The sequence below is a fragment of the Accipiter gentilis genome, chromosome Z, assembly GCF_929443795.1.
Source record: "Accipiter gentilis chromosome Z, bAccGen1.1, whole genome shotgun sequence".
In the NCBI taxonomy this organism is placed as follows: domain Eukaryota; kingdom Metazoa; phylum Chordata; class Aves; order Accipitriformes; family Accipitridae; genus Astur; species Astur gentilis.
Window position 1 is genome coordinate 72,453,516 of NC_064919.1, and position 13,026 is coordinate 72,466,541.

Consider the following 13,026-nt stretch of genomic DNA (forward strand, 5'->3'; position numbering starts at 1 on the left):
TAATATTCCATATCTAACTCACTTTGAATTCGTAAATTTAAGTCCCAAGCTTAATTGACTTACTATGCTGCTAAACACAGCAGACTCGGAAATTTATATAGTAGGAAGTTTTAGGTGAAACCTAAAACGTAGTGGTAATGAAATCCACAGTGCACCTCTGCAACTATTTGGCATATGAATTCTCAACGTGCTGGTTGCCTGTTCCATAGCATACCTCTGTCCATTTAAGCTGTTCTTTCACACACTCATCTTCCTTGCCTGTATCGATCCACCAGAGTACTCAATCACACAAGCCACCCCACCACCAGCTCTGTGATTCCTGTAATGCTGGAGCTCTGTGACTGCACAGACTTATAATACCCACTCTGTTTCCTAGCCTGCATCCTTAAAACTCGTGATCCTTAATTCTTTAAGTTATCCTATCTTTAAGTTAATATAGCTATGTTCTTTAAGTTAAGAAAAAAAATATTCCCTACATTATCTTGACCCTTTAAAATGTCAGTGAATTAATACCTGTTAATTAAACAGATAACATACAATAACATTGTTCATTAATGACTAATGATGACACGATGATTTGTTATCTGTCATGACAGCATGACTGCAGACACTGTGCGCATGCACATGTGCATGCAAGCGGAGGAGCTTAACACACACAGAGAGACTGTAAATATCATTATTTTAAAAATAATTTATTCCTTACGAAGAAAGCAGAATGAGGATCTCACATAAAAAAATGTATTTGTAGTAGCTAACATAGCAACAGGTTGCTACATTCAACACTCTACAGATAGATCATTACAGGATTATTAAGACTAGCAGGAAGGTCACATACACCCAGTCACAAAGTGTGGAATTTTCCCCCAAATACTCCTAAATCTTTTGTGTCTTCTCTATTTTAAAGAGCAAAGCACACACACCCTATTAAAAAAAAAAAAAAAGGATAAAACACAGAATTATCATGGTATAGCTTTCCATTGATCTCCCCTTGAAAATCCCACAGGTCCTGATTAGAAGACATACAAAAACGTCTAGAAAGCTGAGTTAATTGTGCCTAAAGATGAAAAAAAAAAAAACCAAGACAAAAACCCAACACTTCCTGTGTCTGTCCTAGTTCATTAAAAAATAAGAAAATTCTCAAACAGAATGTTTCTGACAGAGCTGTGTTGAGCATCAGACACACATACCAGACTAAGGGCAGTTACAGCTGAACACGCACCATGTCGTCATTTATCTAGGTACCAAGAAAAAATTGTGAGACTATTGCATTTCCATGCACAGTCAAGAAATCCAAGGGGAGTTTCTGAACATTCATCCAATAATTAAAAAACATCAAAAAGGTGGAAGACTAGGACTATCCCAAATGACATCAATATGGAAAATGCAATTCCAGCTCTGAAATGTTGTTTCCCTTTTTATAAAAATATTTGCAACCCTGTAGAAAATTTCAAGCCAAGTACACTTCACATCTGCAAATGGCCACAGGTATTTGAGTAACTGATAGGTCCTGTGTATTTGATAAATGTCCTGGAGTACTAATGATTCAACATTTATTCATGACATCAGAGGAATGTCCAGTTCAAGCTAATAATTTCACTGCAACAGAAAGCAGAAGATGCTGAAGTCTTATGTGGTTGTTTAATAAATAAGATCACAAACAAGAAACAACCAATTCATATACGGTAGTTTGTTTGTTTGCTTCTGAGAATTTTGGTCTGGGCCAACAATTCTCTGGCAGGTGCTAATTCTTATCTAGGCATTGTTTCTGGAAAAAATACAGGAGAATTCACTCTTTTGAAGGGATACTGTCTTTCTGTCAACTTACTACTGTACAATGTATAGTATATTTTCTTTGGTTGGGAACCATCACTGTCAAGGTCAAATACACCTACTAAATGGGTGCTGATAAACCAACCTAGTGTTACGTACATTTACAGAAGAGATTAGATTACCAGATATACTGTGAAAAGATTGCACCCTAAGGCCCCTGCTTGAAAGACAGAAAAAACCCAAACCACCCAGATTGTCCCCCCCAAATCACTTCTTCATCAGTTGCTGGAATCCAGGCAATCCTGCTTGTACTTCTAATTCAGGACTACAGTTGGAAGAATGTTAATTATTAAAGTACATGAACCAAAATATACGCAGGTTTGCCTTTTAAATCTCCCTTCTGACAGTGCTTTGCCAGGACAAGATTCTTACTTTGTCTGAACTGTAAAACACCAAAGTCTCCATACAGTAAAACAATGCGCAGTTCCATTACTGTGCATTTTTACAATTTGCTTCTTCCAGGAGCCACTCAATTCCATTTAGCAATCCAGCTAGAGTTGCAGCTACAGTGTCCTGCACCTGTAAAAATAAAAAAGCTAATGTATTAGACATAACAGGTAACAGGATCTAACAGCATTTTAGCATCACTCCATGTCTATTCTTCAAGTCAGAAATACTCACATCAAATTTAAATTTTCATCACTCCCTTAAAGGTCCCTTAGACAAAAAAAGACTTCTTAAGAGTAAGGTACAAAAAGAAAACACTACTCTACAAAAGTACTTATAAGACCCATTAGGAGAGCCTCGTATTCTTGGCATCAAGGTGAATTTTATTTCAGTTGTTCCATCAGCTATTCTGGAACATTATATTTACTTTATGGAGGAGAATCTACTTGAGAATTCTTCTTGTAACGCTTAAAGCAAAAATGCTGTTAGCTTTAGAATTCAATGCACATTATTAATTCTCAGGTTTTGTAACGTATTATGAAGTGGCTATTATAAATGGTATGTTTTTTAAAAAGCCTGTAAACATTTTCCTTATGAAAACAAAGGAAATATCTGAAATCAGGATTTTGTTTTTTTCTGATTAAGTGTTATTCTTCGGCCACACAACGTCACCAAAAATAAATTATGTGTGGCTGAGCCATATTGATAAATACTGTGTTTGACAAGCATAAAAGAACAGGTTCTCGACCTCACATGCTAGGTAAAAATCTGATTTGTCAAAAACTCTATAATCACGTCAAGCAAGCAAAAATTAACAGTCTCCTGAAAATGTCAGAAAAATCCACCTTGTGTCCAAGGCCTTGGGTCGTCCTCAGGAAATTTAAATTAACTGAAGCTTCCTTACTCCCTTTGAGACCAACATTTTGTCATTCCTTACATTCTGGCTCCATCTAAAGTTTCTCATGTGTTCCTGGGCAAGCCACTTATCTCCCCTATATAGTTCAGATAGGCCAATGCTTCATCTTAAAGGACCAGAGAAACTCAGTTCTTCACCTAAGTGGACAGCTCATGTACTAGTGTTGAAAGCTGCACTTGCTTAGCTAGGTACAGTTCAGAAACTACCATAAGCCTAAACTAAATTTAAGCCACAGAGAAACAGAAAATAAAAGGTTTAAAAGCAAGTACCATCCAGGGCTGATGTAGCAGGTTTAGTTGCAACTGATGTGCCATGTAAACACACGGAATTCTTTTCGCACCAATGTGAGAGACACAAGACAAAACTAGCAGAGGTCTGTTCGGAGGCCCAAGAGCTGGATCAATCATTGCCAAAATACGAGCCAGTTCCTCTTGACGATCATGGTCTAAGAAACAATTTTTAATATATGAGTATTAAATATATGCAAATCCCAAGGATAACTTTTTTTTTAACTTTTCAAATATTTAAGATATCAGAGGTGAGGAAACAAGAGGGCTGGAAGGGACATGGCCAGATTATCTAGTTCTGCTTATCCCAAGGCTGGATCGTTCACATTCATGTCACACAGATGTTCATGTCACACTTAGATGTTATTTAAAGAGCTCCATAGATTCTACAGGCAACCTATTCCAGTCCTTAACACCACAGTGTTTTCCAAGTACCTCGCAGAGATCAAAATTGCAGCAAGCCATTAAGAAATACTCACACCCCATACAGTCAGCAGCCCTTCCCTACTGATGGCACTTTTCTCCTTAGTATATCCCTTCACATTTTTTTTACTCTCTTCTTTTCTGAGCTGGCCCTTTCCCTCCATTTAAAGTTGATAAATGTAAAGACAATTACCATAATAGGTATTTGGATTATCCTCTTATAGGACTATCTTGATTGGCACTCTTTGCATCTTTTACTGCAGTTTTCCTGGAGAAGGTTCTGTTTCTAGGCTATTACACCACCACAAGAGGCATTTCAGGCTGTTTCTCCTAACCACAGCCAGGGGTAGTTTTTGGTTTTGGGTTTTTGACTTTTTTTAAATCCAGATCATTTCCCACACGTAGCTTAGATAGAAACCATATCAGTATCCGCCATAAATGAAAGAAGGGGCCAGAACCCCTCACAGGGAAATGTGGAAGAGTGTCTAGGATAGGAGACCTCTTCGACTGGATAAGCCATGAAGAAATAGCACTAATGAAGCAGACTTTGAAAGAATCAGAAAATGGATTTTGATGTCTTGCATATTCTTTGCAATCTTTTATGACATTCTAATCATTCACAAAATATGAATAAATAAAATAAAGAGAAACCCCTTACTTTTATGAGCTTCTGCATTAGCAACATAAATGAATCCATCAACTACTTCGCACACCTTTTTCACTTGAGCTATTACACTGTAGTGCACGGCTTGCTGATTCCCTACTACACTGTTCTCTTGGTAGAACATCTTATTCACAGCAACAGCTTGCTCTGCCCTTGCTCTCCTCCTTTCCACACTGAAAGATATTTCAATATTTCAGTAGTCAGGTTAATTGACAATGCAAAAACTCAATTTTGAGAGTCTAGGCAGCACAGGAAAGGGACAGGAAAATGGCCTGAGCCAGCAAAACAGGTTTTTTTTCTCCCTGCCTCCTCCCACCCACCCCCTTCTTTTCTAGTGTGCATATACAGATGGTTAGCAATCTGCAAGATGCATATGAAAATACCGGATGAGTTTATATAGTGTTTTAAAAAGGCATCAATCAAGGTATCAAGAGGGACAGAAGCATCTGTTATGTATTTGTCATACACATTTGGTATGTATAAGGTTTGGAAAAGGTTTATTGCTTACATGTGAAAATTTTGCAGTTGGAGAAGGAAGGAAAGAAGGAAAAAGTGAAGATATGCATTGAAGCTTCAGTTTATAAGGGACATCCATGCATGTGAATGCACGTATAAAAATCACATGACAAAAACACAGGGAAAAGTATGAAATAACGGAGAAACAGTACTTTTTTTTTTTTTTTGGTGGAGAACAAATCTTACCTGGTGGTTGAATACAATGTCAGAATATTGAATTTTTGATTGTTGCTAAACTGAAAACTGACTCCTGATCCAATTCCTACAGGGAAAAAATGAATATATGAGATTACAGCTATTTGGTTACTGAATACAACCAAGTGGTAGGCTGAAAATTCCAGTGGTGCTATAAAATGGATACATCCAAGCCTAGGAGTTGCTGTTAGGGGCAGCATATTTACTATTTTATGATGAAATTTTATACACGCTTTAATTGATCAGTCTATTAATTTAATTGAAATCAATTCAATAGTATTAAAAGAAAACAAGGAGGCATTTCCATGTTTCTGATACTTAGACTTGAATCTAGAAACCTAAGCCAGAGAGGAGCTAGACTTGTTTATTAGCTGAAACTGCATAGCAAAGGCTCTAGTATGTTTATGATAAAAAAAAGGTAACACTATTAAGAAATCATATTTTCACACTTTCTATAAATACAATTTAATTATTCTAATTCTGCTGTGCTGAAGTAAACATTACTTAAAAAGTAGTAGGCTTTTGCCTCTGGTTTGGACTGAAGTGAATTTACAGATGTTAAAACGTGTGTTTTTAAACTTTGAAAAAAATCCTTCACCTGCTCCTGTAACTCTTCTAAATGAAATTTACACCATTTGACACAGGACTGAATCATACAAAGGATCAGTCTTGACTTCCTGTATAAAAACACAAGTGTGTTTTTTTAGCCATTTTCTGCAAGCAGTATCTAAATAAAGTTTTGTGTTTATCCATTACAACAGCAGGTGTGATGTGGAATTTAGGATCAAAATATAAGTACAATGAGCAAAATGATCCCTGTGACATTGTGCAAATTTAAGCATAAATTCACTGCAGCTATAATTTTATCGCAAAAGTTTATTACATTTATCCTTCAGAATAAACACAAAGAGAAACTTTTTTTTTTTACTATTACGCTATTGAGTTTCAAGGGGAGAAAAAAACCATCCCTTTTCTCCATTTCTCCCCCAATGTTTTTTGTGTTACATCTATTTATGAAATAAAAAAGTCAAAAACCAAAACCAGCATTACCATGAATTTGTCTTTGAGGTAAGCCAGCTACTAGCAGAACTTCTGGGCACGTCATCATCTTTTGCACTAAAGAGTCATCCAGCTCTTCCAAACCTGGCCCAAACATAGCAAAGCGAGGTTCTGCCTGAGTGACCAGTGATTGCAAAAAGGAAGTCACAGCCCCATACCGGGGACGGCTTGATTTCAAACTTCTTCTGCTCTGAGGACAGCTTTTTTTATATCTGTGTAAAATAGATGCAACTAGAAATTAAAATACAAAAGAGGTATTAATCAAACAACATAAATTGATTTAGGTCCCACGCTTCTCACGCTTCGTTACCGGTACAACTCAAGCACTGGTAAAAATGATGACGTTCCTTACTGGTAGTTTCAAGCACCAGTACAAAGCAGGTAAAGGCATCAGTCCTTTTGAAGTCCAAATACTGACTTTTTGGACCTATGTATCTTTTAGTTTACTTTAAAAAATAAAATAACAAAATCCCCCACCCTCACTGAACACACAATATTGGTAAAATAACATCAAAGCTCGTGAGTCACATACAATATAAAAAATACGAGACTTATGAGTGCATTTCAAACCTTAATTTGACTGCTTTTGTGTTTATGAACTACGAAACAGGTAACTCCACCTGAAAAGGAGTATTTCCCCTGTAGGCACAGAGAATGCGTGTTGTGAAAGGAGACAAGTGTTTGCAAGCTTATGTGCTTATCTGATGCAGAAGCTGGAAGGCATGAAAAGACATTGGTAATCAAGGGAAAGAATTAAGAGTCATAGAAGTGACACACATCCTAGAGAAGCAGCTTCAGTCTTTGCTTCTGTGGTCACCGCAGGCTGCTGCTGGACAAATCACTTCAAGGCAACATTAAATGTGTGTTCCTCTACACCCAAACTGAGATGCTTCAGTTGAGATCAGCAAAAGCAGCAAGTGCTCACAGGCACAATGGAAATTAGTGACAGGTGTTTTCAAACAGGTGATGCTCTTACATATTCAGACCTAAAGAGACTGAAATAGGTGTTCAAAACCAGTAGCTATTTTGCACTTCAAAACTCCTGGCACGTCTTTCCCCATCTGTAAAGTGTGGATGAAGGGCACAGAGATTGCAGAGGTTTAGTGCACTTGTAGTGAAACAACAGTTTCATGAAACCACCTTTCGAAAATTTAAATGCAAATTAAAAAAAAGATAATTACTCCAAATTAACTTAGGGAATTGAATGAAGTTCAAAAAAACCCCCACAGAATAATCTGCTTGTCTTAAGCATTCTTCTCAGTCACCCAAACTCATTATGAGTGCTGCTATGCTTTTCAACTATACTAGCTGAAACACGTGTCTTTTCTTAATGGCGTTTGACCACCAGAGCTAAAGCAATACTGCTTATATTCTGTGCACATTCAAAAAAAACCCCTTTTTTTTTTTCCCTTAGGTCTTCCAGGTAAGATGAAAAAAATGAAAATTCATTCCATTTGCTGCAGTTGAAGACTTCTTAGTACTTTTATTAAAATAAGAAACCCCGTGTCATTGTACTGAGAGCAAAGAACACATTTTTACCAACAGTACACACAGCTGCCGAGATGACTGTATTTCTGTGGCATAGCAGACATGCGGTTCACAAAAAGCTTTAATTTTTTTACAACATTAGCTTTGTCTTCTCTCCAACATTTTACATTCTTGTTGAATTCCAACCAGAAAGAGCTGACAAAACTGCCGAACAACAGGAAACTGCGTTTCCAAAATAAACAATGGATTTGAGACACATCAGAATTTAAGCAGTGGCTTACAGCGCAGCTTTACTGCTGTAAATAAGAAACACGCAGGTGGGGTCCACATGCCTGCTGTAGAGAGAGTGTTAAGTCGCGTAAGAGAGTATGAAGGTACTTACATTGCCATGTAATCATACAGCGCATTATCGCTGACCTCTGAAAAGGCTTTATTAAAAATCTCCCCATCTGGGAGTGATTTCCAATCAACGGATGTCCAAAAGGGGAGATCCCTCAGGAGAAAGTACCTCCACAACAACGGATCCTGCACAGCCGCCCTCCAATAACAACTCGTGCTTCCCAAATGGCACAAATCTTGGGGGGAGAGGAAGGACATGATGTTCAGCTGCACGTCGATCTGAAAACCGCCGAGAGCAGCCGTTTAACCACTCGGGAATTAAGCAGTGAAGATGCAAGAGGTGGGATGCTGAGCTTCTCCACCACCACACCCCCCCCCCCCACCACCACCACCACCACCCACCAACCCCTCGGAACCCACCCTGACCGGGCTCCACTCACCGGCAGCGCCTGCAGGGCGCTCACCTCCTCCGGGAGCGTTGGACGCGGGGGACCCGCGAACGCGGCGGTACCGCCGCGTTCGCGGGTCCCCCGCGTCCAACGCTCCCGGAGGACGCGGAGTCGACCCCGCACGGCAGCCTCCAAACCGCCCCGTTCCTCCGCTCCGCCGGCCGCCATTGAACGCCGAAGCCCCGCCGCCCCACGGAGCTACTGCGGCGGCGCCGGTGGGCGAGGCGGGGCGGAGGACGCGCAGTTCTCCTTCGCCCAGTGTACCGGGGGGGGGGGGGGGGGGTGACGGTAGTCGTTGGAGCTGTATGACGGGAGTTCTTTGAACGGACGTTTTTTAATGTAAGAGGAGCATACATTCTGAGAAGAAGAACGGTCAGACACTGGAGCAGAGACCAGCTCCCCAAGCGTGCTTTGCAGACACAAGGTTTCTTCCAGCACAGCTCAAGCCGCGGGTTTTAGTTGTGGGATGTCGCGAAGTAACGCAACATTTCCTTTGCTGTTGTTGTGTTCCACCCGCGGCCTCTTAAAGGCCCCTCACAGGCAGCCACATACTTCATTAGCATGTTTTTGCCCGTTTCTCGGAAATCCAGCGGCACGCTCTGTGATCTGCAGCCCGGGTCGCTGTTAGAGACGGCACCTATCGTCTCAAGGCTTTCCTGCCTCCCTTCTCCACACAGTCGCAGTCCCCAGTAGCACATTTCTCCACTGTACATCATTGCCAGTAAGTGAGTGTCACTAAATATACCTGCAAAGATAATGTAGATCAAGTACTTTATTGCTCCGTAATAAGCAAGTACACAGCTTGTTAACTTCAAAATTATTTTTTCCAGTAACAGTGGGGGGGGGGAATCCAAAAAGGCAGTATAAGCTTATTAAAGAGGTACACCAAAACCCCCAAATTTTAACCATGTGATGACCGACACTGCTCAGAAGAGAACCTGGATCAAGGCCTTGCTGATTTCTCTACCTGTTTTGCCCCTCCATAATGCTAAAATCTTAAAGATTGCATATAAATATTATTGTGATAATTGTGTTTTGCTATTTATCTTGGAGAATTTCAGTGTTTCTTTACAATGCATTAAGCGCAGGCATGACTATGCATATTTATTTTTTAATACTTCTATGCCTGGCACAATTTAAGCCTCAAAGAAGATGCTGTTTGAGCATCATCTTAACTCAGGTTAACCAGCTTTGGTATTTGAATAGGAAGCTACATACATGTACAGGGTCATGGAGAAACAAATCCTGCTAAATAAATCTTTAACAAACCAGTTACTGAACTTGGCTCTGCATTGTGGAGCTGAATTGGAGCAGCACCACTTTCAGATGAAATTAAGCAAGAAGGTGCTCCATCCCCCCACAGCCAGAGCTGAGCTAGTTTGGAGTGTGTACAACGTGGACATCATGTTCTCAGCACCAGCTGTTTTACCCTACAGATCCCCTGCTGCTGCATCACCCTACCTGCAGCACACTGATGCAGCCTCAGATCCTCATGGAAATGCACTACACTAATACAACCTACATGAAGTGGAGACAGAATGAAAGTTTGCCAAATCTAACCAATTCTGCACATACTTTCTACCTGTGTGAAGTCAGTAATTCTGTGTTCCTATCTGCGTTCTCCTAGGTCTAAACAGGAAGACCAACATGGGAACATCCAGCATCCTCTGCAGTCATATTTGTGCTTTCAACATTTGTCAACTGACACCTGGAAGTTTGTAAAACACGCATGCCATGCATGAAACACCCATTGCCTCAGTTCTCTTTCCTCCAGTGCACCCAAACACACAGAGAAAATGAGCACTGACACCTCCTAAAATCCATGAGTCAAAAGAAGGGGGACACTGCTGCCTGCTTATCTGTCCTATCTATTTTTTGTTGTTCTAAAAAGTGACAGTTTTTTAATAAAAATGCAGTCAAACAACAAAAATATGCAATAAAGCATTTCATAAAGTAGAGCAGTTGCTAAGAAGAGCAGGTTGTAGGGTTTTTGGGAGTTTGTTTTTGTCCGGTTTCTTTTTTACCTTCACTGAGTAATTTAGCTGTGTCTTTATCTTGAAGTGAGACATCTTCATTTAGCTGAAGAGGGCATCTAAAGCTAAGCATCTTCATCAGGTAGTGCACTCCATCATTAAGACACTGAGTACAGTGAAAAAAAAAAGGAGGGAAAAAACCCCAAACTTTTAGATAAGTTCTGATTAATTTAATGATCGCCAGAAATACTTCCCACTATGAATTCCCCACAACCCTATTTAAAAGGAAAAAAACCAAGCAGCTGTACTTCATAAGCAAAGAGTCAAACTTTAAAAAGTGTATTCACATGCTCATATAACTTTAAAATCTCCTTTACCTTTTTAAATATGGCAATGTTTTCTTGTAGCCATTCACTCCTTTCTTTTGCTGTATGACAATGCATGTAAAGCAGGGCTCCTTTTCTCCAGTAAAGACATTCTAACAACTCTGCACCAAGGATGTTGATGGGCTGAAATAAAATCCAACAAACTGGGATAACCCAAAAGTAAACCATCTTAGCTACTCATATACACGCAAAATGTGTTATATTCAGTCTCTTAACTTTACAGGCTGTACTTAACAGTCACAGACACAAGCATGATGCTTTGGATTTAAACTGCCAAAAGCACATGGAATCATGAAATGTTAGCAAGAAAAACTGTGAACAGACAACAAGTCATTTGAGAAAATACTTTCAGGAATCGCTATTTAAATACAAGTAAGACTTGAAAGTTTTTCAAAAGATCTTAAATTCTGCCCATCAAAAATGCAAATACCACTACCCTATTTCAGATTTTTTATTTTTAAATAATGAAATAATTAATTCTCTGGCTGAATAACGTTAGTACTCACTTCTTCATTTATGCTGCACTCCCTCACTAGGTCTTCTGGTTCTGAAAGAACAGAAATAAGTTCTTTAACTTTTTGCAGGGAAGATTCTTCTGGGAAATCTTCATCCACAAGCTGGTTTTCCTCAGAATACGTAATGTCTAAGACAGCCTATGAAAGCAAGAAGATACACAACATAAAAATGCTACCGGCAAAACAATCACATGGTGGTGTGCAGTAAGATACAAACTCGTTGCAGCTTATAAAACACGACAATTTTAAGGTAATTTTTAACATTTAGTTTACAAAAGCTGCAAGTTAAAAGTATTGCAAGATTGCCGACAGTGAACGTAAACTCAAACCCCTTTCTTTCTCTGCAGTACCAGCACAATCATTATTGACTTCGAGTCATCATCTAATCCAGGCAAAAGCAGCCCTGCACTTTGTGGATGTTGACCACACACACCGAGTAAGAGGGATCGCCTCTCTGCTGCACCCTCTTTCCTACACCCAGCCATCTCCCATACCCTACAGAGTAGATTTTATTGAGTGGGAGCTCTTAAGGCTTTAAATATACTACCTGCGTATAGAGCTGCAAAAGCGTGGAAGGATGTTCTTTCCCTTCGTTACAGAGGTCCTTCAATTTGTCCAGAGTAGCGGAGCCCTTTGCTAAGAAGGTATCTGAAGGAAGAATACAACGCTTCCTTAGCAGTGAAAAGCACTCGGCAAGAGCCTTGCTTCCTCTCCCTTTCCACTTCACACGGTTTTATCCATCCTTGCAGCATCTACAAGAGCAGCTGAGTAATACAGCAGGTAAACAGGCCCGCTCTCCTGTTAGACGACACCTTTCTCGACTAAATTAAGGGCATTCAAGGTTACGGCCCGATGTCTCAAAACCAACGCCACACACTCCACTTGCAAAGAAGTCACACGCCAACAGCACGACTCGCTAACGCGCGGCTACGCGTTTTAGGCCGCGGCCGCCCTGCTCCACGGAAAAAACCCGCGGGCGCAGCCTCCGCACGGAGGCCTGGGCCGGGACCGGCCGCGCCTCTCCTGGGGCGAGTCTGGTTTTGGGAGGCGGGAGAAGCCGAGGCCCCAGCAGCTGCCCCGCAGCCGGGGGCAGCAGAGGGCGGAGCGGGCCCGCGGGAACGCCGGGCAGGGCCCGGCCCCGGGCCCGGCCCCGTCCCCGTCCCCTCCCTCCTGCGGCCTTCTCACCGTCGCCGCCCGCTCCCCTGGGCGCCGCCAGCCGCCGGCCCAGCGCCGCCAGCCGCGGCCGCAGCGCGGACCCCGCGCCCCCCGCCTCCGCCATCGCCCGCCGCCCGCCAACGGCGCCCCGCGAGGCTCGACGCGGCGGCGGTTCGGGGCGGCCGCCAGGGCGGGCCAGCCCGCGGCGCCGGCCGTTGGGGCGGGGGCCGCCGGGGCGGGGAGCGGCGCGCAGGCGCAGCGGCGGCGGGGCCGGGCGGGCCGCGCCTCCCCGGGGCTGTGAGGCGGCGGGAGCGGGGGCGGCGGGAGCGGGGGCGGCGGCCGGCGAGGCGGGGGGGCCGGCGGGGGATGCCGCTCCCGCCGTCTGGGCCTGCCAGCACCGCGGCGGTGGCGAGGCTCAACTGGCCTCCGGGCCAAGGCAGCGGG

At 42.1% G+C, this 13,026-nt stretch overlaps 2 protein-coding genes across 5 annotated transcripts; both read right to left on the minus strand.

Moving 5' to 3' along the window:
• Positions 1-704: 704 nt before the first annotated feature.
• On the minus strand, positions 705-9,214 carry FBXO4 (F-box protein 4). 3 transcript variants are annotated; one of them, XM_049794383.1, is made up of 7 exons: positions 9,106-9,214; positions 8,148-8,383; positions 6,269-6,489; positions 5,210-5,285; positions 4,502-4,680; positions 3,403-3,578; positions 705-2,349 (listed from the first exon to the last, which is right to left on the minus strand). In XM_049794383.1, exons 2-7 carry the CDS (start codon positions 8,360-8,362, stop codon positions 2,260-2,262), a joined length of 957 nt encoding a protein of 318 aa, XP_049650340.1. In that variant the 5' UTR covers positions 8,363-8,383; positions 9,106-9,214; the 3' UTR covers positions 705-2,259. The 3 variants fall into 3 exon arrangements, 2 of the variants coding, with proteins under 2 accessions (XP_049650340.1, XP_049650341.1); XM_049794384.1 differs by lacking the exon at positions 9,106-9,214 and adding an exon at positions 8,545-8,845; XR_007505007.1 differs by lacking the exons at positions 705-2,349; positions 9,106-9,214 and adding exons at positions 4,037-4,375; positions 8,545-8,809 and having other exon boundaries at positions 3,534-3,578; positions 4,557-4,680.
• RIMOC1 (RAB7A interacting MON1-CCZ1 complex subunit 1) lies at positions 8,858-12,714 on the minus strand. Of its 2 annotated transcripts, none has more exons than XM_049794385.1 (6): positions 12,613-12,714; positions 11,975-12,075; positions 11,419-11,565; positions 10,904-11,035; positions 10,578-10,692; positions 8,858-9,298 (listed from the first exon to the last, which is right to left on the minus strand). In XM_049794385.1, the coding sequence occupies exons 1-6, from the start codon at positions 12,704-12,706 to the stop codon at positions 9,009-9,011; spliced, it is 879 nt and encodes a 292-aa protein (XP_049650342.1). In that variant the 5' UTR covers positions 12,707-12,714; the 3' UTR covers positions 8,858-9,008. The 2 variants fall into 2 exon arrangements, with proteins under 2 accessions (XP_049650342.1, XP_049650343.1); XM_049794386.1 differs by lacking the exon at positions 8,858-9,298 and adding an exon at positions 9,332-10,071.
• Positions 12,715-13,026: the final 312 nt, after the last annotated feature.

Coding starts and splice junctions, on each gene's coding strand:
- FBXO4 (XM_049794384.1), bottom strand. CDS start 8,721: ATGGCGGCCGGCGGAGCGGAGGAACGGGGCGGTTTGGAGGCTGCCGTG. Junction 6,490..8,147: donor CTGTATGATTACATGGCAAT/GTAAGTACCTTC, acceptor TATTTTACACAG/ATATAAAAAAAGCTGTCCTC. Junction 4,681..5,209: donor ACATTGTATTCAACCACCAG/GTAAGATTTGTT, acceptor AATATCTTTCAG/TGTGGAAAGGAGGAGAGCAA.
- RIMOC1 (XM_049794385.1), bottom strand. CDS start 12,706: ATGGCGGAGGCGGGGGGCGCGGGGTCCGCGCTGCGGCCGCGGCTGGCG. Junction 11,036..11,418: donor AGTGCAGCATAAATGAAGAA/GTGAGTACTAAC, acceptor ATTTTATTTCAG/CCCATCAACATCCTTGGTGC. Junction 10,693..10,903: donor ACATTGCCATATTTAAAAAG/GTAAAGGAGATT, acceptor CACTGTACTCAG/TGTCTTAATGATGGAGTGCA.